At 42.8% G+C, this 24,497-nt stretch overlaps 2 protein-coding genes across 4 annotated transcripts in view; both read left to right on the forward strand.

The window, feature by feature from the left end:
* Positions 1-16,979, forward strand: part of LOC146490544 (protein NLRC3-like) — a 152,012-nt gene extending 135,033 nt beyond the window's left edge. Inside the window, exon 10 of the transcript XR_014872700.1 lies at positions 15,846-16,979. The gene's annotated coding sequence lies outside the window, so the exon portion shown is untranslated. The remainder of the gene's footprint in view (positions 1-15,845) is intronic.
* LOC146490545 (NACHT, LRR and PYD domains-containing protein 3-like) overlaps positions 1-24,497 on the forward strand; it is a 218,844-nt gene that overhangs the window by 70,813 nt on the left and 123,534 nt on the right. For 2 of the 3 annotated variants that reach the window (XM_085153081.1, XM_085153082.1), the window contains exons 2-6: positions 6,338-6,467; positions 6,724-6,825; positions 8,699-8,777; positions 8,939-9,125; positions 9,254-11,054. In XM_085153081.1, the coding sequence (XP_085009207.1) occupies positions 6,349-6,467; positions 6,724-6,825; positions 8,699-8,777; positions 8,939-9,125; positions 9,254-11,054 (2,288 nt within the window). In that variant the 5' untranslated portion in view covers positions 6,338-6,348. Of the gene's footprint in view, positions 1-2,936; positions 3,332-6,337; positions 6,468-6,723; positions 6,826-8,698; positions 8,778-8,938; positions 9,126-9,253; positions 11,055-24,497 lie in introns of those variants that run through there. The other variant, XM_085153080.1, reaches the window with a different exon arrangement.

Genomic DNA, 24,497 nt, shown 5'->3' on the forward strand with positions numbered 1-24,497 from the left:
GCTCACTGTGACAGAGGTCAAACAGATGTGACAGGACACACTGGTGTGTTTCATCTCCACACACACACAAACCACAGCAACACTGACTCCACACTCAGCCTCCCAGTGACCGTGAGCTTACCCGTGACACCCTCTGTGGACCCTCTGTGTCATGTGATGGTGATACAGGACGTTTTCCACACCCAGCTCCACACTGAGTCCTGGCTTCAGTGGGTGAGTCCATCCAGCAGAGACGTGGAGACACAAAGAGCTGCTGGACAGTTTCAGGTGTTGAGTTCAGGTTCATGGTTGTCCACTAGAACCTGATGTAGAAGCTGCAGCGAGCACACGATGATGGGGCCGAGGAGCAGCTCTTTACTCACATCTAGTGCTTTGATGTCCTTTTGCTGCTTAATAAAGTTCAGCTTTCTTCTCCTGCAGATGCTTTGACAAGTCGTTTGCTGTCCCCATGACTCAGGACCCAACAACGTCGGTGCAGCACTGACCTGCAGCCGTCTGTCTGAAGGCCTGAAACTCCTCCCACGCTGAGGTGAGCATGGTGACCTTCAGTCAGGGAAACCTGGGATTGTTTCTGTCCAGCTCAGCTGTTGGACAGTAAAGAAGTCCAGCCAACCTCCAGCAGGGAGAAAGAAAAGTGTCTGTATCATGATTGGTTTTCTCTGAGAGTAATCACAGATCCCTGCAGGGTGACTGAACACTCGCACACACTTCCAGCTGTGGCGGCGCAGTGATGGGCGCCCTGCAAACATGAATGAACCCTGTGCACTTTGTTTACATGCTGCTTTATGCTCTTTGCTCTAACTGAACTTCATATCTCCTGAGCACGACCCCGGCGCTCTCCTCCTCTTACAGGATGTGATGTGTGAGATGGGAGTGTGCCCGTGGGGATCTGTGATGTTCAAGGTCAGGACGTGTTTCAGCCTCTGCTGGCGTTGATGTCACAGAAGAGTTCAATCCTTCCTGTTTCATCGTCCTCGTCTTCTGACAGCGAGCAGAGACGTGTCTGTGATGGCGTTTGGTCGTGTCGACGTCTCGTTACGACGCGAGCGTTTCATTTGATGAACAGTCCTGATGGATTGTGATTGGTGAAACTGGAGACTAGCTCCGCCTCCCACCTCGTCCATCATCTTCCTGTGTGTTGTCCCAGTGTGTGTCTGCTTTGATGTGGACATAATGTCAAAGAGTCACTGATGCAGACGCCTCCTGTCTGTGTGGCTGCTGCTGCTCTGTCTCTAGTTTCTCTGCTTCAGCTTTGTTTTCTCAGTCTGGAGGAAATGGCTGTAATGCTCATGCCTACTTTAGGCCCCTCCCACAGGGTAGACAGAGAGACTGTGACATCATCATGTGACACACAGTTAAATCTTTCTGTACTTCCTGTTTAGTGACCTCATCATTTAGCATCAGCCTCTTTACTTGCGGCGTGTGCGGCAGCCTGTTACAGCAGCTCTGCTCATTCTGAGTTTCTTTCTTATCTTTTTGAACAAATTTCCCACCTGTGGGACTAATAAAGGTCATCTTATCTTATCTTAAATCTGCAGTATTTAGATCGTTTACTGGGTCCTCACCATCAAACATACTGGTTTGTGTCCTCACACAGTGATGGTTCTGTACTACAGTCACTGGTCCTGTAGAGTTCAACACCAGGTGGTGTTGAAGAGCTCTCATGGACCCGGGACATGAAGGTGATGTAAGTGGCCCCAGAGATCTGAACCCAGTTCTGCTGGGTCCACGGTCGGTCTGAGAGCACAGCTGAAGTTAAATATACAGGAGATAAAGTGAACCTGCAAACTAAACTGCTGCTCTGGATGATCCTGGAGTTTAGAAACCAGATCTTGAATGAAGAACTTGCTGAGCTCAGAAGTTTTATGTCTGTGAACCAGAATATGTCATCTTTCCAAACCTCCTTTCTGCTCTGGAAGAAACACTAAACTCACATGGTTTCAGTAAAGGTATCGTCTCAAAGTTTGATCACACACTGACGCTGTTCTCATCAGAACAGTCGAGGGACGAGAAGGAAGATTGTGAAAGTGAAACATCAGAAAGTGATTGGAAAAGTGCTCGCACTACATTTATGCACATCTCAGATGAATCCAGCACAGATGGTTAATGAGGATTTATGTGACAGCACTGGGATGAATACATAGAATCAAATATACCTGAGAACTGTGGAAAGTGTTCACAAGATAAAGGAACATTATTTCATTGTCTGTGGCAGTGTCGGGAAATTCCACGGCTTTGGAAGATGTGGGAACACTGAGTGGAAACATCCACTCTAAGTGGATCTTATTGGATCCCAAACTTTTCCTGATGGGACTGAAAAACATGATTGTAGTAAAGATGAGCTGTGAGTTGTGGTGGATCTCAGTCTGACTGTATTTCATTGTTGTGGAAGTCGCTCACAGATCGACCAATCAGAAGAAGGAATAAGCTCCAGTTTAAAAAGCAGAGCTCTGAGAACACAAGCACACCTTTCATCACTCGTGTCAACAATCTGGAGATGACAAGTTGTTGAGTGAAGCTGCAGCTCTGAGCAGTAATCTGCACATTTCTGATTGGCTCTGTCATCTTCTGTATTGATGCATTTTCCTGTTTGTTTTGGATCAGAGTGACATTTGTTCAAATGAGGAGCATCCACAGCGTTTCTTTGTTCTGCTAATACAGCCTGACTGTGTAAATGTAGAAGATGTGCTGACGTATGGCTGTGTGCTGCTCACATACAACACTGTACAGCCATGTTTCTAAGAGCAAACACAGGAAGTGACCTCGCACAGTGTGTGTCAGCGACACAGTAGTGTATCAGTGACTGCTTCATACAAGAAGTTGTTTGGATATTTACATCATTTCATTCACACAACATCTTCAATGATAACATAACAGAGTCTGAATGAAGCTCAGGTGTTGATGCTGCTCACTGATTGGACGCTTGGTTTCAGCTCTGCTCTCAGTCTTTGCTGCACAGGTGAAGGTAGAAAGTGTGACTGGATCTATAGACTGGAAACAGAGAAACATGCTGAACATTTGAAGCTTTGCAGCAGAAATGTTCATGTTACAAATACAGCAGAGCTGATCTGGGATCAGTGTGTTCACACCTGCAGCTACAACAAGGTTTCATGTCTCCACACGTCAGCATGTGAACTTTACTCTGACTCAGTCTGAGCAGTCAGACGCAGATTTTTAAAGTTAACACATCAGCACACACAGAGCTGAGCCCCTCCCACCTGTGCTGAGTTTCAGGTGGAGCCCCGCCTCCTTCCAGGAAGCAGCTCACCTGTGTGTCCGTGTTTAGTGTCCAGGTGTGGAGTGGAGCTTGTTGTTGGTGTGTGAAGAAACTGTAAGTTTGCTTTGTTTCCTCCTTTAACAGTTTGTCTTTAGGAACTTTACTGTTTGTTCAGCTCATGTTTGATTTCTTCACACAACAAACTGTGTGTGTTTGTATTTCCGGTCTCTCCATTAAAGTCAGTGTGTAATGTTTTCCTGGCTAACATCAGCTGTGTGCAGCTTAGTTCAGCACAAATCTGCCGCTCCATAGTTCACGGTAACGGACTCACAGCTGGACCAACGAGGCCGAGTGTGTCCGCCACTCTGAGCTACGTTCGTGTTTGTGTACTTGTAGTTTGTACTTTGTGAGTTCACTCAGAGCCCACAGAGGACGCAGCGTACGTGATGACGTCACAGCCCTTTACCTCCTTTACTGTCACTGTGATTAATATTTACACACAGACACCTGCAGAGCTCAGACAGCATGCTAACACTAAGCTAACGCTAAGCTAGCCAAGAACCTAGAGTGACGTTAAAGCTGAGTAAACACTGACCCCAGACCAGCACCGTGATAAAGTGAGCTGCTGCTGCTGAACTTGAACAGGTAACAAAGTGATGAGCAGTCAGGCTGCAGGTTTCTACCTGTTCATGTTTCTACAGTAGAATCACTTTGAAGTGTCTATGGAAGAAATCATCAGAATTCAACTGTTTTTAGACATTGAATTTATAACACTTTATTTTTATCCTCCAAATTTCCCTGCAAAAATATTCACCTGCAAAAGTGATGAACTTGAATGACCCAAGCAATCAGCACTAGATCAAGTCGAGCGGCTCTCAGCTGCAGTTGCTGACATCATCCAACCGAACTGCTGCTGTGATGAATCAGAATACAAGGTTTACTTTAGAAAGACTACAGCAAGTCTCTTGCTCACTGAATAATTTCATCTTGCATAATCTGAAACAAACACATAAAGACAGAAACAATTTATAAATTAACATTTGATAAAATCTAAGAATTAATCATTTATTAGATACCAATTTGAGTACGTCCACCATAAAAGCGCAGTGACATTCAGTCAAGATGGTCTGGCATGCTACAACTTTATAGTAGTTATATTCTGGGTACAAGTATACATGCCCATCTTGTACATGTTTTTTTAATATTATTATTATTATTATTATTATCATCCTACCCAATTACATGTTTCTTTTAATCGGAGTATGCTGTTTTTATGACTTTACAATATCATTTACATTGTGTTCCTTACATTTTCCCTAATTGTATTTTATATTAATCCTATATTTCCATTTTAATATTTCTAATGTTTGCCTTGTTTTCAAAACTGCCTCTGCAGACAGGCAGGGGAGGCGTGGAAATTGTCTTTGAGTTAGTCAAACGTTTTCCTTAGTTCGAGTAGATGATAAAATAAAATAAAAATAAATGGGATTTTAAGTAGGACTAGGCAGTCTGTAATGATCCCTATTTAGGAGAAAAACTTAATCACTCACCTTTAAACAGCTCTCTTTTAGGGGAGACACTATTGGCTAATGGTGTCATGTGATCAAACAGAGTAATTTAATTGGCTGAGAGCCGCTCGACTCGATCTAGTGCTGATTGCTCTGGCTTGGGTCATTCAAGTTCATCACTTTTGCAGTTCAATTTTTGCAGCTGAAATTTTTTGCAGGGAAATTTGGAGGATAAAAATTTTGTGTTATAAATTCAAGGTCTAAAAATAGTTGAATTCTGATGATACTATATTTCTTCCATAAGTGTCTTTGTGCCGTTTCATCTTTGATTTATAATCACTCAGAGAAACATCACGTGACCTCATCAGGATCTGTGTTGGTGTGTGGGGCTGTACCTCAGCTTTAGATTGTTACATGCTCATTTGTTCATTTTACACAGTAACATCAAAGTAATGTTATGAGGAGTAATGAAGTAACGTACTCCATTACTTTTAATAATTGTTCTGTGTAATAATGACTTTTTTGAGTAATGACCAACACTGATCACAACAAAGAGGAAATGCCTCCAACATGCACAAACATTTGACCCACAACATGCAGTTAATGTGCACAAATGTCTTTGATATGCTGCTCAGTGATGGTGGTGACTGTCAAAGCAGAGCTACTGAGAATCAATAAGTAATATCAATGATGGAATCAGAATCACTAAATTCTTATCATCCCTGTCAGTATCATACATGTGCTGTATAATGTGATAAATGTAGAGGTGCTGGCTGTTCTCTCACTCTGCTATTTAGCTGTATAGGATGCCTCCCTGTCTTTGTCTCATTCATGACCTTTAATAGTCTCTTCTAACATGCAGAGATCTGTATGATCTGTTTCATAGAGTCTAACCAGCCTGTACAGGTAACAACAACAGTCACTGCATCACTGACACACAAACGTCATCTCTGTCAATAAAAACATTCATACATGGAATAAAAACACATCAGTGGATCATTGCTGGAGCTGCCTGGACTTCAGTCTTCAGGATCTCAGCCAACAGCATCGACATGCTGCTCCAGATGTTTGTGCTCCAGATGTCTGTGCTCCAGGTGTCTGTGCTCCAGATGTGTGTGCTCCAGGTGTCTGTGCTCCAGATGTTTGTGCTCCAGGTGTCTGTGCTCCAGATGTTTGTGCTCCAGATGTCTGTGCTCCAGATGTCTTTGCTCCAGGTGTCTGTGCTCCAGATGTTTTTGCTCCTGGTGGAAAGTCTCTCAGTTTCCTCCTTGAAATAAGTGTTTATATTGTTGTTATATTGTTGACCCACTTTTGAACATGTGACTCATCACATGATCAATAGTGAGCGTCTCTTTCTGTCTCAGGTTTAAATATCTGTGACTCTCCACCGTTTGGTTTTAGAGCTGAAGAAGCTTCTCGAATGAAACGTCTACAAGAAACTTAAAGACGTCTCTTTTCTCTCCAAGCTCCTTAGATCACATGACCTGGATGACTGAGCCTACAGACATATTGACCTGGTTTCTAGGTCACATGACCGGTCAGAGGTCAGCGACTGTAACTCAGTTGCTTCTGTTAATGTGAACTCACTGAGTGTTTGTGGTTTACCTCTCAGACTGACTGAAGATGATGATGGAGGAAGAGGAGGACAGAGCAGAGTCTGCAGGGTCCAGCTGCCCGTCTGTGAGGAGTGACCGGTCCAAAGATCATAATCCAGACTTCAGTGCTGAAACTGGACCAATGAGGTCAGAGAGCTGAACTCACTGAGTTACAGAAATAATTCTGCACTGACATTATAATCAGTGTTGATTCTGGTTGATTGTCTGACTGTGTTTGTGAGCTGAGAGGAAATGAAAATGAGTTTGTAACAATAATCAGTTTTGTCCTGTTTTCCTGTAAAAAGCTGAACTCTAATCTAAGAGGACTGTTACTGACAGGAAACAGCTGCATTATCTGCAGTCTGTGTCATCACAGCTGCTTCAATCATGTTTGTGTCCGCAGAGGTCAGAGGTCACAGTCTGCAGGGTCCAGCTGTCCGTCTGTGAGGAGTGACCGGTCCAAAGATCACCCTCCATTCTTCAGTGCTGAACCTGGACCAACGAGGTCAGAGAGCTGTGATGACTCCTTTACATGTTTGTGTTTCCTGGATAAATATGACCTGAAACATCCTCAGATTGTTACAAAGATTCATTAAAAAGAAAACAATGAAAGAGAAAAGATCCAAATGTTAGACTTGGTCATTTGCTGTTTGAGGACAGTGATGCTCATATCTGTGGGGAAAGTGTGACCTGAGTGGGTTCATGTTTGTCTTTAAAGAACAGAGCTGCTCTGATTCTCTTTGTGTTTGATCTGTTAAACAGTCTGAGAGGTCACACAGAGACCCAGCAGCTAAAGCCTGGATCATACTGGCTGCTGTTAATGAGACTCCATCAGGACAACACTGAACCACAGTGGTGTGGATGTAGTGGATAAATCCCACCATACTGATGTTCACATTTAATCACAGGGAACAAAACCAGATGTTACCTTCAGATTGTGACTGTCCCGATTCTTAATTTGAGGTGAAGACAAACGACTGCCAAGTCCCAGGAAGATGCGTCAAACGGTGATTTTATTATCATATGCATACATATGGGAAGTCGAGCACGAATCTCAAACAGCATCGATCTTCTTCGAACAATACGTGGGGTGTCATATATATACTAAAATAGTGCGTCACAAGCAGATAATCAACAAGCATAAGTTCCAGTAAGTTTCCAGAGATCCTAGGACATATTCTAAAAAAGAGCATTTCCTTCCTTTGTTCCTTCACTATCGCCAGATGCGTCCTGTTATTTCATTTCACTTATCTGTGAAACCAAACTGTCACGTATGCAGGTGCTATATATGTGTGTGCAGGCACCCTGTGTGTCCTGACCTCAGTGCATGACCTTACTCAACAAACAAAGACATTTCAAAAGCATACCCCCTGACTCCGTTTGAGTCATGTGTTACCAGGCAGACTTCAATGCAATGAGGGCACACAGGCCTTTATTATACCCTTGCATAATATATGGTGAATTGTAAGCATGTAGGCAATCCTTCATTAGCTGTGGGTCACTTTACCCAATAGATCGGTCGAACATCGCGTCGGCCGAAGCTTCAGACCATTAATTAACTTGACCGAGCTTCAACTCGTTAATAAGCACAAAAAATGCAATATATGTATAACATGATTACAGCTGCACCTGCAATGAAAGATTATTATGTAATTCAGCTCACACCTGAAATACAAACTTTAATGTAACATCAACAGTTTCCATAAATGCTCTAATCAAATGATGATAACTCATAAGTGATAATAAACCATAAGTGATGCAACAGTAACAATAATGATTATGAATAGTAACAGTAAAATAATTTTCTCAACCCGACATGACCTTTGGAGTGGACGATGCAGATTTCAATAGAGAATAAATGTTGTTTTTCAGCTGTGAAAAAAGAATCTAATTTTCTGAACTTAAGAATTTATGATGCTGGAAAAAACATGGAGACTATAACACAACATTTCCACTGTATTCATAGAATGAATGTGAAACTGTCAGACATTCATTAAATATGCAAAATGTCTACAGAAACATCAGAGGGTCAGATGTGAAGCACTCGGTGATTTTGATCAAATGACTCATCAGTTATTGATCTGAACTACACTGATCTACCACGTTAGTAAAGCTGGTGTTCTGGTGGTGGAAGGAGACCTCGGATCATGTTCTGGTTTTGGAGCAGTGATCTGCTGATGGTTCAGTTTAATGAGCTTCTTCAAAATCATCCCTGACATCACCACTGAAAGGATGTCCATAAACTTACTAAAAATGATCCGTATTTTCACAATCTGAGAGTTTAAAAATTGGCAAACCTGATTGAGATGAAGTTATTTGAGCAGAAACTCCTGGATCTTTATCCTGTGTTGATCTAATCCTTCATGGTTCCTCCACAGAGTGGACCAGCAGAGCTCAGAGGTTCCCAGTGGTCAGTCTGCCCAGCAGCATCAAACACAGCTGGACTCCATATTTATGGTCTGTACATGTACAACAACTACTGTTACATCTGTTCTGTTCACAGTCATGTCCATGCTGCTCTTTGTAGACCAGTGGATTGTCAGTGTGTCCAACATGGATCTGATGTTTGGCTCCATGATTTCAGTCTGATTGGCTCATTCATAAATATTCTGTTCCAGCTGCTGGAGGACAACATCATCACTTTTGTGAAGAACGAGCTGAAGAAGATCCAGAAGGTTCTGAGTCCAGGTTACCCAGAATGCTTAGAGAGTCAGAGGAGCAGCAGCAGAAAGGCTTTTGTGAAGATCACAGTGAACTTCCTCAGGAGAATGAAGCAGGAGGAGCTGGCTGACCGTCTGCGGAGCAGTAAGAGGATTTCTGTAAAGACTTAAGCTGCTGGATAAATGAACATTTTCCAGAGATGGAAGATGGAGCAACATGTTTTAAAGATTAGTTCTTTTTGGAATTGAGTGTTTATCTTTCTTCTCATTCAGAACTTCAAGCTGCAGTTTGTCACCGTAACCTTAAATCTGCTCTGAAGAAGAAGTTCCAGTCTGTGTTTGAGGGGATCGCTAAAGCAGGAAACCCAACCCTTCTGAATCAGATCTACACAGAGCTCTACATCACAGAGGGAGGGACTGCAGAGGTCAATGATGAACATGAGGTCAGACAGATTGAAACAGCATCCAGGAAACCACACAGACCAGAAACAACAATCAGACAAGAAGGCATCTTTAAAGCCTCACCTGGAAGAGATGAACCAGTCAGAACAGTGCTGACAAAGGGAGTGGCTGGCATTGGGAAAACAGTCTTAACACAGAAATACACCCTGGACTGGGCTGAAGACAAAGCCAACCAGGACATCCAGTTCATATTTCCATTCACTTTCAGAGAGCTGAATGTGCTGAAAGAGGAAAAGTTCAGCTTGGTGGGACTTGTTCATCACTTCTTTACTGAAACCAAAGAAGCAGGGATCTGCAGCTTTGAAGACTTCCAGGTTGTGTTCATCTTTGATGGTCTGGATGAGTGTCGACTTCCTCTGGACTTCCACAAAACTACAATCCTAACTGACCCTAGAGAGTCCACCTCAGTGGATGTGCTGCTGATAAACCTCATCAGGGGGAAACTGCTTCCCTCTGCTCACCTCTGGATAACCACACGACCTGCAGCAGCCAATCAGATCCCTCCTGAGTGTGTTGGCATGGTGACAGAGGTCAGAGGGTTCACTGACCCACAGAAGGAGGAGTACTTCAGGAAGAGATTCAGAGATGAGGAGCAGGCCAGCAGGATCATCTCCCACATCAAGACATCACGAAGCCTCCACATCATGTGTCACATCCCAGTCTTCTGCTGGATCACTGCTACAGTTCTGGAGGATGTGCTGGAAACCAGAGAGGGAGGACAGCTGCCCAAGACCCTGACTGAGATGTACATCCACTTCCTGGTGGTTCAGGCCAAAGTGAAGACGGTCAAGTATGATGGAGGAGCTGAGACAGATCCACACTGGAGTCCAGAGAGCAGGAAGATGATGGAGTCTCTGGGAAAACTGGCTTTTGATCAGCTGCAGAAAGGAAACCTGATCTTCTATGAATCAGACCTGACAGAGTGTGGCATCGATATCAGAGCAGCCTCAGTGTACTCAGGAGTGTTCACACAGATCTTTAAAGAGGAGAGAGGACTGTACCAGGACAAGGTGTTCTGCTTCATCCATCTGAGTGTTCAGGAGTTTCTGGCTGCTCTTCATGTCCATCAGACCTTCATCAACTATGGACTCAATCTGATGGAACAACAACAAACAACCTCCAAGAAATCTAAATTATTTAACAAACTACAACGTCAATCTCTCCACCAGAGTGCTGTGAACAAGGCCCTACAGAGTCCAAATGGACACCTGGACTTGTTCCTCCGCTTCCTCCTGGGTCTTTCACTGCAGACCAATCAGACTCTCCTACGAGGTCTGCTGACACAGACAGGAAGTAGCTCACAGACCAATCAGGAAACAGTCAAGTATATCAAGAAGAAGCTCAGTAAGAATCTGTCTGCAGAGAAAAGCATCAATCTGTTTCACTGTCTGAATGAACTGAACGATCGTTCTCTAGTGGGGGAGATCCAACAGTCCCTGAGATCAGGAAGTCTCTCCACAGATAAACTGTCTCCTGCTCAGTGGTCAGCTCTGGTCTTCATCTTACTGTCATCAGAAAAAGATCTGGATGTGTTTGAACTGAAAAAATACTCTGCTTCAGAGGAGGCTCTTCTGAGGCTGCTGCCAGTGGTCAAAGCCTCCAACAAAGCTCTGTGAGTACATTTGTACTCATGTCTTTACTTTTAACATCCAACTGTGTCAGTAATTTCTTTCACCAGGCTTTCTGTCTTTTTATAAATTTGTATCCTAAAGTTTTGGGATTTCTCCAATACAACTGTAACCTCTTTGATGCCTCCAGAACTTGAGACGCTGAATTCACCATAAACTCTGATCATCACTGCTGCTGTTATGTTATCAGTCTTTGTTTAAAAACTTAGGCTGCATGTGCCTAATGTTGTGATACTTTATATTCACATGCATGCTCCTAGATACATTTCTAATGCACGTCTATTTTTAGTCACAAATATTGGTGAAACACTTGCTTTTACATGCATGGTGGGTCCTACATTAAAGAAAGCATTTGAATTACACAGTGAATCATGGCAGCCAGAGAAACATCCTTACTTCCACTTTAAACTAAACTCTGCTTCGGTCTTCCACAGTGTGTTTGTTGTTTCTTTGTTTTTGTTGGCCTGCTCTCTCCTCTCACTCCAATCTGGTTGCAGCAGATGTTTGTCCCTCCCTGAACCTGCAGACTTGGGTGCAGCACCTCAGTTCATCTTCAGTCTGAAACCAGCTGTTTTATCTATATCCCCTCAAGCACACCTTCCCTGGTTATCTCTGCTGTGGTTGCTATAAAATTTAATCTTGATTTAAAAAAAAAAAAAAAAAGAAAAGAAAAAGAAAAAACTAAAGTCAGACTTGATGCCATTTATTGGCAGCATGGTGCCTGTTTGATGATAAACTGCAGCACAGTTTAAAGCAAACATTCTGACTTTATTGACTTTATGCATGTATATATTCTTCCTGTTCACCTTGGACACACAACAGCTCTCTGTTTGTTGTGATTGGATTTAGAACACAATTCAGATCAGCCAACACATCCTAATCTAGATGATTTTTAAGGTGGTATCTAGGACGAAAAGTTAAAAATCAGCTTGGATGGCCTGTACTGTATGATGGCCTTTGTTGCACCACATTGATAGCCATGCAGGGTGGTTCACTCCTTGGGCAAGAAGACCGAGGAGTGAGCCACCCTAGGTCAAAGCTTGGTCATTCAAGCTCACTGTTTTCCCCTTGTTGGTTGATGATAGAGATGGACCGATCCGATATTATGTATCGGTATCGGTCCGATACTGACCCAGATTACTGGATCGGATATCGGCGAGAAATAAAAAAATGTAATCCGATCCATTAAATATCAAAAAAGCACCTCACAAAACTTGCTACACGGCGTAACTCGGCTCATAACCGTAGCACGTAGCAGCAGTGTGCATCACGTGATAGAGCGGCTGTGTGTATTTGTAGCCTAGCTAGCAAACCAGCATTTCATCTCCGAGGAAGTTTTCCCAGAGAGAAGTAAAGCAAGTGTGTAAGTTCATCTCTGAATGTCTGTAAAGCGTTCCTATGTTAAGCTTAACAACCATACCTGGAACGACTGCCTCTCTCTTTCTCTCTCTCCTGCTGTTGCTGCTTCAATCGTGAAACTGATCAATGATCAGCTGATCGGCTTTTCTGTCGCGAGTCCGTCTCTCGTCTTAGTTTTTGGCCCACTTCTCACCAGAAAGAGGAAACCAGCGGCTGAACAACAGCAGCACGTTTAAGATAAGCTGTTGTTAGAATTTATTTAATATTACTTTCTACACCAGGATCTTTTTCTACGTAGCTGACGGCTGGTAACTGTGCAGGGGCGGATCTAGCAAAGTTTAGCCAGGGGGGCCGATAGGGCATGAACAGGGAAAAGGGGGCACAAAGACATACTTTTCTTTCTTATTCTCATTTAAAATGTCTAGTTTTTAATAAATAATTATCTGACTCTTACACCCAAAGTTTTAATCTTGTGTAAAATATATATATATATATATATATATATATATATATATATATATAGTCCATTACTGTATATAGTAACCGTTAAGTCTAATATACCCTAGTAAGCTATACTACTTTTTCCTTTGGGAAGATACCATCTGTGCAGTCTGCAATTCTGTTGAAGAAAGATGTTGAATCTATTTAATTATTCTTGAAAAATAATTTATTTTTGTGCATTTTTTTTTCACCCTGCATCAAATTAAATTTGATTACATCGATTAAGCATTATGAGGTGGAGGCTGATTCCCTATTTTTTTTTTTTTGCTGGGAGTTTGCAACCCTATTAGTTAGGTTGCTTAAAATTTCTTCTAAGTACTCTTTAAAATACCAGAATAGGGAGGATGGTGCAGGTTTAACTTTATTAGATTGATCAGTGTTGCAGAACTATGAAATATTTTGGATGCAGTGTATTTTTTACATACAGGTATAACAGAATAGCTTTAGTGTTGTTATTTATTTAAACTTGAGTATAAACTTATACAAAATGCAGCAAGATATTAAAAAAACGTTTTGTTGATTAAAAAACACACTATATCGGATTCATATCGGTATCGGCAGATATCCAAATTTATGATATCGGTATCGATATCGGACATAAAAAAGTGGTATCGTGCCATCTCTAGTTGATGATAGTATTTTTTTTTACCTGACTTATAGTCATCATTGTCTTCAAATTAACTCACACACTGCTGACTGCTGTAGCTTACCTGGCTGAGCAGGTGACCCATGTACTGAAAGTTAGACTCGTGACTCCAGGGCCTGGTTAGAGTCTGCCCAAGACCATTTCCTGTGTGTTATTCTCCTCACTTCTCCCTCCCTTCCTGTCTTCTCTGTCCTATACAGTGAAGACAAAAGGCCTCAAGTTCTGAAAACTCTTCCCCTTCATCATCTTCCATCTCTCTCATCTAAAATCACCAGTATTCTCTGAGTAGAGAATCTTTTCACAATCTTGAATGATAAGGATCCAAGTGGGTAAAGTTAGTTATTTGTTGTGTTCCTATTTGCAGCTGGGATAGATTGTGAAAAACTCCCGGCTGCCAAAATTACATCGAGTTTAGAAGAAAAACATTGAGTTAAGTGTATGTTTCATCATCCTTCACAACTCATCAACCAGGCGTCACAAACTGCAGCAGGACAGTACAAAGCAAGTCATACTGGATGGCTGCAACAACCAGAGTTTTACCTACCTTTGGTATTTCTTGACAGCATGAGCGTAATATTTACTGAACAGAGTCGTCTTCTGTAATCTTTTCAGATTCAGATTCAGATTCAGAACACTGTATTTATTTTCAAGGAACAATTAGGATACTGACCTTGCCAACCGTACATACAATACACAAACGTCACATTGGGGACACAGGTTAGGCTAGGTAGCTGGCCGGTCAGCCGCTAGAGTAGCGACCCGGAACCGAACAGCGGAAAATGCACAACATCAGGAAAGATGAGGAGAAAAATTACTCCCCCCACACTGAGCTCCAACAGGGAGATCAGTTTGAGAACAGAAAAAAAATGACCTTAGCAGAGCACATGAAAACTCTTAATGCGCCATAGAAACACATGACAAGCAACAGGGATGGGTAAAAGGTGAGAGACAGCCGGTGTAGACAGCGCATCCGGGCCTGCAGCATTTGCGCTGGTCCCCTCGACCCACTGTCTCCACCGGGAGGGGATAAGCATGCTTAGGATGGGAAGGAACAGTCTAAACACCGTCTGTTATCAGGGTGAGATTTGTTATGTTCAGCTCCAGCCTTGAGACCACAGCTGGCGCTGATCTAACAGTCCGTCACTCGTCCCTCAATCTCCCGTTGGAGAGCCACGAGCTTCTCCGAGAGGTTATCAGTTTTGTGCTCAAAGAGCCAAGTCTGAAAACTCACGACCGCCATGAGCTTCTTCAAGATCTTATCTGTGCTGCGTTCAATGAGCCCATTTTGAGAAGTCACGACCCGTCCCATTGTTTCAGTCACAGCGGGCAGCCTTGTGGGGTTTTGAACAGCTGATTCCGCTTTCTTTAATCTTCAATAAGCCTGGGCGAAGCCAGCTCAGATCAGCAAGACCCCTTTGCTTCTGTGAATGTTTGTGCTGCTATATTTCAGTATCAGGCTCTAAATGTACAAATGGATCTGAGAAGATTTCCAATCATGTTTCTACTAGATTTTCAGTTTGTTTTCATGTCTTCTGACTCAGAAGGTGGAGCAGGTGGAGCTTACAAGGAGTAAGTGTTGATATAGAAGAAGAGTTGTGTTTTAATGAAGCTATTTCGTTAACCAATAATTGTATTGCATGCTGGCATTAAAAATGTTTCATTTGACTGATTTAATTAATTTGTTTGTTTGTTTTCTTCCAGACTGAGTGGCTGTAACCTTTTTTTTTTACAGTCACATATTTTGTTTTAATGGTAAAACAGAATTATTGTTCAGTTCAATGAGCAGGTAGCTGTGAGATTCATAATAATGAGGTATATTTGTATTAAAGATGACTAAACTTGAACAGTAGCTGTGTGAGTTACTTTGTTGACTCATGTGTGCTGATGTTGTGAGTAATTTAAAGCTGAAGTGAACTTGTAATGAGTTTAATAGAGTTTCTGAAGTAAGTGTACTTGGAGATATTTATGTGTTTACTAAAGTCCAGGACCAGGAGGCTGTGTGTAGCATAGAGGAACCCAGACCTCAGCTTTGTCTCCTGGGTTTCTGTTGCTGCTGTAACAGTTTCCCCTCATTGTTCCCTTCATCAGTCTTCTCACTGTAACAAATCAAACTGTTACTGTATAGATTCACGTCTGAATGTTGCCATGTGCTATTAAAACTAAAAGCAATGTTTTATACACCCACGTGGTTCAGTCACACAGTAACTGATGGTAAATAATGTTTGTGTTGAGCACATTGTACAGGTCAGCTGCTCCACACAGATCTCAGGTTTACATGCTGGAACAGTTTGTGATCATGATGGATAAACCTCACTTCCTCTTTGTTCATACAGATGTGACATGAACAATAACACATTCATGAAATCCTTTTAGGAACACAAACACTATTGTAGCTGGAGAATATATTTGAATGTACGATAATGTAGGGGATCATAAACAACAGTAATAACTAACCACCACCTCACCATTTGGGTTGGTAGCTGCATGTTGATTGATGAAGTCATTTTCTTCTTCCTCCATTTCTACCTTATTAACATCAGATTAAAATCTGCACAGAGACAGGCACTGGACATGTTTAGCCTAGCTTAGTACAAGGACTGGACACGGGGGAAACGGCTCTCATCACTGGATCAAAACATGAAAACAAATCTGAAGTAAAGTTTTGTTGAAGTGAACTGTGGTGGTGCCCGATGTTCCCTCTAAGCTGCGCGCGTGCAATTTCGTGCTGCTGGCACGGTTTCTGCGGACAGAAAATCTGTGTTGCGCACAAAAAAAAAAAAAAAAATTTCAATTGAAATTAAAATTAATACTTTTAAAATTCTGTTCTGCAGTGTTAGTCAGTGACTGGCTTCTCCCGTATGGCATTAGAACGATGCCACCTTATCCCATAGTCCAGCCAATGATGCGATTCACATTCGTATATACGCAGCTAATCAACGTCGCTGACAGGCTATGACAGCGTCCTTATGTGCCAACACCGGTGTTTTAGCAAAGCAGCTGATGTGGAGTGAAGCCACGTTAATGACAATGTGTACAACCATTGGAGATGTGAGCAGGACAGACGGAACAACTGACGGACAAAGTGTGGACTTTATACCAGTTTTTAAATTGTGTTGATCGGCCACGTAAAACCAGAGTTATGATAAAAATATCTGCAATGTTTGGTTTTCTTCCTGAATAGTATTGTTGTTTATAACAACGATAGTATTCAGTATTTATTGCAACAAACTTTGTTGTTTGCAAAACTCAGTTACTTTTTTGAAGAAGTAACTATATAATTAATTGCCCAACATTGGTCATTATATCCTGTATTTTGCAGACAGAGAGTTACAGACTCTCTCCCAGACCACAGACTCAGACTCATGATACAAGTCAGAGCTTTATGAAAATAGAAAAAATAAAGTTGTGTTTTCAAAATTGGAGTTAAAGTTATTTTTACTTCCAATAGTGTTAACATACTACACAGGTCATGAACAAGATTTTTTTTTAATTTTCATTGTAAGTGGGCTAAAGCAGTTACTTAAAAGTAGTCTAACATAAATGTAAATGCTGTAATTTGATTATTTTAATAAACATGTAACTTGGATGGATTTGATGCTGGCGTGACCACAGTGCACACGTCTGCTGTTGCTCACAGTGGTCCAAGGGACGCTCAGGAAGTTTGTGTGTTCGCTCAGACACGTGAAACATTAGAGGGAACATTGGCGGTGACTGGCAGGGAAAAGGGGAATGATGAGATTTACTGTAAATATAATTATGTATGTATTGAAAAAGGAACAACTAAAATGTTCCAGCTGAAAAACTGAAGTCAGTTTCAGTTTATGAGCTCTGTTTGTTTTCTTTACAGTTCCAACCTTTTATATTGAAATGAGCTGCTCATTCCTGTTTAGATGACCTGCATAAAACAATACAGAGCACATTGGGCTGAATATGGAAAGGAAGCATCACAGTACAGCTTCACTGAAGCCTTAAAGTCTCTGATATGAGATGAAAAATGAAGCAGCCAGAGCTTTTTCATGAGTGGAAATCCACTGTGACTGTGAGCTGCTGCTACAGCCTCCAGATTAGCCAGCAGCTCATCATGCTCAACATTTTCTCACCAACTTTAATGGAAGTGTGATGTTTTCAGCTGGAGTGATGGTCACGGCGGCCTCCCTCTCCTCTTCTTCTCCTCTTCCACTTGTAAAGCCACTTCTGCAGCTTTCATTCATTTGGAAGTCCTGTAGCTGAGTTTGGGAGAGACTAACAGCCTCGGCAGCAGAGGGGAGAAAGGCCGTAACACCACCACTTTACTCTGTTCTACCTGTCACGTCATTTTATCAGGAAACAAATATGCTCATGTTTTTACTATGTTTGTCTTGAAGATGTAAGAAGATCACATGGTGCTTTTTATTATTGTGTTGGTTTGTTTCCTGTCTCTTGGATGGAGCCCAGCTGTGCGTGGTCCCTGGGCCTGTGGTCAGAGTGTGTGCTGGATAATCCGGCCCAGGATGAAGCCAAACTGACATGGGATTAAATGTCTGTCACATAATTGAGCCTAATTTAAAAACATCCTCCATAAGTATTGAATTATTAATTCAATAATAATTAATATAAAAATCAATAATTAAACATTATTGCTGACGTTAATCAGTTAATGAGTTAACAAGATAATAACAGGTTAAGTTGCCCTAATAATTAGACTTTGGTGACAAACTTATGTGATCTCCATGTTTCCTTTGTTGGACTGTGGGCGAGTGTCAGAACTGAATGTACTGAGTAACATGTAGAGTTTAAATATGTGTCAGTTCCAGTTTTAGAGCTCTAAAGTGCAGCTATCATGTTAGGAATATGTTAGGAATAGACAGGAACACTGAGCACACTGAGGTCAAATCTTTATTTATCCAGTTCATCTGTAGGCTGAGCTCAGTCCATCCATTTAGTGAAATTATGTTTAAAGGTTTCCTTGTTCTGTGAGCGTGCACAGATCCTGAAGCAGAAAGCCTGGGTTAACAGAGAAATGATCATCACTGTGATGATGCTCATCATCTCTGACTGGGATTTGAGGTTTTGTCAAAGCAGCTAAGAAAGCCTGGCTATGTTGGACTGGGTGTGGAAGCAACTCCCAGTTTGAGTTCAGTAGACAGACACCCTCTCTACTTTGAAGATCAGCTTCAAACTTTCCTTTTTGATAAAGCTTATAGTTAGAGCTGGATCAGGTGACCCTGAACCATCCCTTAGTTATGCTGCCATAGAGATGGATAACAGACGGATTGTTGTTTTGTGTGTCTGCAGTCTGTCAGGCTGTCTGATCACAGAGGAAGGCTGTACTTCTCTGGCCTCAGCTCTGAGCTCCAACCCCTCCCATCTGAGAGAGCTGGACCTGAGCTACAATCATCCAGGTTACTCAGGAATGAAGCTGCTGTCGGCTGGAATGAAGGATCCAGGCTGGAGACTGGACACTCTCAGGTATGGAGAGAATGTCTGATAGAGGAGGAAGAGTTGGAAACATTTCCTGTGTCCTTCAATCACTTCCTGTTTGTTTGCTGCAGATGAGACATGAACAATCACACATGCTGGAATATTTTTAGGGACAGACACACTAGTCTAGCTGGATAGTACATGGATATTTATGTAGGGGGTCTCCAAGGAGTCTGTTTGCAGGAACATTAATGATAACTGATAAGTCATGTTGAGAGTTTCATTAAAAGTAGACCTACAGTTAGGTCCATAAATATTTGGACAGAGACAACATTTTGTAACTTTAGATACACTTTATTAGGTCACAGGTGTACTATACCTGAGATGGTGTACTATACCTGAGATAGTGGCCACTGTGTACCTAATATAGTGTCAGCCATGTGTATGTTTCCCATGCTGTATGTCCAGTCACAGTGACAGTCAGTGACACTGACAGAAGAATAAACAAGGATGTGAATGATTTCAGTCTGTGTGTGTGACAAAGAGCCCGACAGGAGCAGCTAACATTTGGATATGGAAGCTTACTGGAAACTCTACATTCACGGCTGAATTCACAATAGATTTGTTCTCAAGTGCACATTTAGCAGCTGATGCCAATACTGTTTTCCCTTTGCTTTCTACAACTTGAGCAGCTATTGGTAAGTAGGCCACTTTGCTCTGCTAAGGATTTGTGTGACCATGATGGAAACTCTGATAAGCTAATGCTGCTAAGCTAATGCTGTTTATGGGCCCTGTTAGAATCAATATTTCATTCTCATTCTGTTGTTTGAGAACAATATTAACGTTTCACATCATTATAACACAAGAGAAAGGGGTATTAGCGTTAGCTACTAATGCTTATTCACCTCAAATTAGCTTTAGCTGCTAATGGGAGCCTACTTAGCATAAACCCTTCACATCGTTACAATGCAAGGGAAAAGAGTCACTTATGGCAGCCTATTTAGCATTAACGTCACAACATTATAACACAAGAGAAAAGGGTATTAGCATTAGCTGCTAATAATTATTCACCCCTAATTAGAGTTAGCCCCTAATGGTAGCCTACTTAGCATTAACTCCTGACATTGTTATAATTCAGGGGAAAAGAGCTACCATTATCAGATAATGCTAATTCACATCAAATTAGCATTAGTTAACAACGGTAGACTTCGTATCATTAGCTGCTGTCATTCTTACAAAGCAAACAGTATGAGCATTAGCTGTTAATCCTTTTCCATCTAAAATTAGAATTAGCCACTAATGGTGTATTGTTAAAAAGTAAGAAAAAACATTGTTAGCATAAGCGGATAATGCTAATTCACCTTAAATTAGTATTACCAAATAACGGCACCTGCTTAGCATTAGCTGGTCACATTGTTATAAGGCAAGAAAATATTGTATTAGCATTAGCTGCTGTCATGTTCGGAGGCAATAAGACGCAGGGTTCTCAAACACAAACCGCTTTTTATTGTATTGTAGCAGCAGTGTACGTGGCTACATCAATTTCTGGAAAACACATATACACACCAGTATACTAGCAACCTCTAGTGGCTGCCCCCATAGTAGCCTTACTAGGACAACATAAACAGATTTCACAACATCTCCCCCTTTAACAAAAGTACTTTAAACATAAAACAGTGTTGTCAGAACGCAGGACATCACGGGGGTAGACTACCCTCAGTCCTGATAAGGGATTATTCTGCCCTTAGAACATAGAAAGGAGATAGTCCTCAGTCTCTGAATCTGAGAGGTACTTTAATCTCCAGCCACCCCTTTAGTTGGAGTAGTCGGTGTAGCTGGAACAGTGCTCTGCTGCTGCTCCTCAGGATCAGCGGTGCCTGGGACAGGCTGAAGGTGTCGTCTGTTGCGGCGAGTCACATTCCCATTCGCCATCTCCACCAAGTAGGATCTCGGCTCCTTAGACTTACTGATGACCTTGGCTGGAGTCGTCCACCCCTTTTCCCCGTCAAGCTTCACTACAACATCCTGGCCTGGGAGAAGCTCAAGAAGTGGACGAGCTGAACTTCTGCGGTTGTAGAAGAATCTGTAAGAGTCCTTAGCTGCAGCATCTCTTTGGCACACCATGTCCCTATTGACTGGACTGGGCAGCAATGTCTTTTCGAGTACTGGGACGGTGGTGCGGATTTGACGTCCTGTCATAAGTTGAGCTGGGCTTGCACCGGTTGCTGCAATTTGTGTAGAGCGGTAACTCATTAAGGCTAAGCAGGGGTCAGGCTGCTTAAGAATGTACTTGGCCGTTTGGACAGCTCTTTCATCAGCCATTTGACTGGGGGTAATGAGGGCTCGACGTAGTGTGGGTGAAGCCATAACTCAGTTTGAAGTCTTGGAACTCTGATGATGTGAACTGCGTCCCATTATCACTGACCAGTTCTAACGGGATGCTCCATCTAACAAACATGTGTTTAAGCTTGTTAATGACCTGTCTGCTGGTTGTTGTAGTGAGGGAAGCAATCTCAACGTCTCTTGAAAAATAGTCAACGACGACAAGAAAGTTCTTACCCTCAAGCTCGCAAAGATCAGCGGCAATCTTTTGCCAGGGGCCATTGGGCAGAGGAGTAATCACGAGAGGTTCGCGTCGCTGTGTAGGCTTATGCTCTCTGCAAAAGTTGCATGACCTCACCTTATGTGTTATTTGAAGTCCAATGTTGGGCCACCACACTGTTGATCTTGTGCACTCTCTGCATTTAGTTAGTCCTTGGTGGCCTTCATGTAATTGGTCAAGGACACTGGGTCTGAGTGCTGTGGGAATTACGATGCGATCGTGGTAAAGCACTAGACCATCTGATTCTGAAAGGTGGCTTCTGGCTGCATAAAAGCCTTGCAGTGGTGAGATCTTTGCCATTCTCCGAGGCCACCCTTGTCTGATGAAGATGATTGATTTTTTTAAGCTCTGGGTCCCTCTGTGTAGCCCTACGAGTTTCCTCCAACTTATGTGACTTGATAGGTTTTCTTGTCACTACGTTGCTCACATATGCCTTGACCTGGCTGTCTGTCTCGGACGGGTAGCATCCGTGCAGTGGATGTCTGGAGACTGCGCCTGCCACCACTAACTGTTTACCGGGAACATGCTCAGCAGTGACATTGAATCTCATCAGTCGCATCAGCAGTCTCTGACATCTCAGTGGCGTTTTATCAAGGTCGTCTGAGTTGATCAAATGCACCAAGAGCTTATGGTCAGTTTGTAGACGTACATGACCCATGCCTTGGATGTAGCGGGTAAAACGTTCGCAGGCCCAGACAGATGCTAAACACTCTTTTTCAATCTGCGAATATCTTTTCTCTGCATCTGTGAGCGTGCGAGAACAAAAAGCAACGGGCCGTAACTCCCCGTCATTGTCCTGTAACAGTGCAGCACCCAGGCCATAGCTGCTGGCGTCCGCACTGACAACTGTTGATTGGCCTGCATCATAATAACAAAGTGCTGGTGCAGCCACGAGCATTGCTTTTGCTTTATTGAATGCTTGATCCTGAGGCTCGCCCCACACCCATACAGTCTCTTTTTTGAGTAGGTTGGAGAGGAGGTGCAGCACCATGGACAGGCCTGGCAGGAATTTTCCAACATAGTTTATTAATCCGAGTACCTGCCTGAGTTGTTCTACATTGGTGGGGCTGGGCATCCTGGCAATAGCCTCCACCTTACCATCTTCAGGTTTCACACCATCCGCACTGATGATGTGACCAAAGAACTGTAGTTCATTCTTTCCAAAGTGGCACTTGGACCTGTTGAGCTTAAGTCCTGATGCTTTGATTGTCTGTAATACTGCATCTAAGCGTTGGTCATGCTCTTCTTTGTTAGCCCCGAAAACCAACATGTCGTCCATCACGACGACAGTCCCCTCTAGGCCCTTGAGCAACGTGCTCATGAGCCGCTGGAAGATCTCGGGTGCTGAAGTTATGCCAAATGGCAGGCGTCTGAAGCAAAACCTGCCCATGGGAGTTATGAACGTGGTTAGTTTTTGGCAGCTGGGATCCAGTGGTATTTGCCAGAACCCAATGGAAGCATCCAAAGTGGAGAAAACTTTAGCCCCTGCTAATTTGGGAGTTATGTCATCCAATGTGGGCAAGATATACTGTTCACGCTTTCCTCCCTTATTCAGACATTTAAGTCCACACACACCCTGACCTCATCCTTGTTGCGCTTTGGAGCAGGCACCATTGGTGCACACCAGTCTGTTGGCTCGGTGACTTCCTCAATGATGCCAAGTTTGAGCATGCGCTTTATTTCCTTTTCCACTTTTGGAAGGAAAGGAAAAGAGACCCGGCGTGGGGTGGTTACACTGTATGGCACTTCGGTCAGCTCGATTTTTACAGGTTCACAGTTCAGCAGGCCAATTTCTCCGAACACATCCTCTGTTAAGTCACTACTGATTTTGTCAACTCTAGCGACTAGTCCCATGCGCTTTGCCACTGTCTTCCCCAGTAGGTTACTTGCATATTGCCCTTTTATAACTGTAATCCAGTACTGGTACTTTTGGCCTTTGTACACTGTAGTAGCAAGGAATTTACCCATGCTCTTGACTTGTCCACCAGGGCTGTACACAGTTGGCTTACACTGGATAAGTTTGGGTCTCTGCTGTAGCTTATTAAGGGTCGTTTCTGTCACAACAGTGGTGTCTGCACCGGTATCAATTTTGAAATCAACTGGACTGCCATTTACCAGTAGCTCAATGTCCCAGTCGGCATCTGAGCCCGACTCCTCGATGACTGTTGTTTTTGGCACAGTTACTGCTCCCAGGAAAAGCTCCCCTATGAAGAATGAATCCTCATCTGAGTCCTCTACAGCCTCAGCCCTGACCTCTTTTAACATTTTGGTTTTGCATACAACTTCAAAGTGTCCCAACTTATTGCACTTTCTGCATCTTTTATTGTGGGCTGGGCAGTTTTCTCTTTTGTCATGCACCCTGTTGCATCTTTGGCATTTTGTTTTACTCTCACCATGTTGTTGCTCACGTACCTGATGAGGTTGGTAGTAACTCCTTCTCGTGCTGTTATAATGCCTCTGTTTCACCTCATTCACCGTGCTTTCCACTCGGTCTGCACTTTGCTGTTTGACTTGTTCACTCTGGCGTGCTAGTTGAATGGCTCTTGTTGCGAAATCAGTTTTACCCCTGTTCTTTTATTCGTCGAAACTTCCAGAGACGGCACCGGAACTCAGTATCATTTTCACAAAACTTTTATTCATCTTTATTCATCTTCATTTAAGCATGCACTTCTAGAAGGGAAGACGAGGCCGGTGTGTCCCTCTGCAAAATCTTCACCTCTTTGTTAGTTACAGCCAGCTTTATAGAGGTGTCCCCATCATAAAAACCCCCCTACGGTGTGCTGCAAACTCTGTGTCTGTGTCTATGTGAGTGCTCGTGTGTGACTGTGTACGCATACCTGTGTGTATGTGTGTGCACGTAAGTGAGTGTGCGTGACAGTTAAAACACTGTGGGTGTAGGTGATTCCCTAGAGGTCATAA

This window comes from Neolamprologus multifasciatus, unplaced genomic scaffold (genome assembly GCF_963576455.1).
Source record: "Neolamprologus multifasciatus unplaced genomic scaffold, fNeoMul1.2 chr03_unloc_1, whole genome shotgun sequence".
Taxonomy (NCBI): Eukaryota; Metazoa; Chordata; class Actinopteri; order Cichliformes; family Cichlidae; genus Neolamprologus; species Neolamprologus multifasciatus.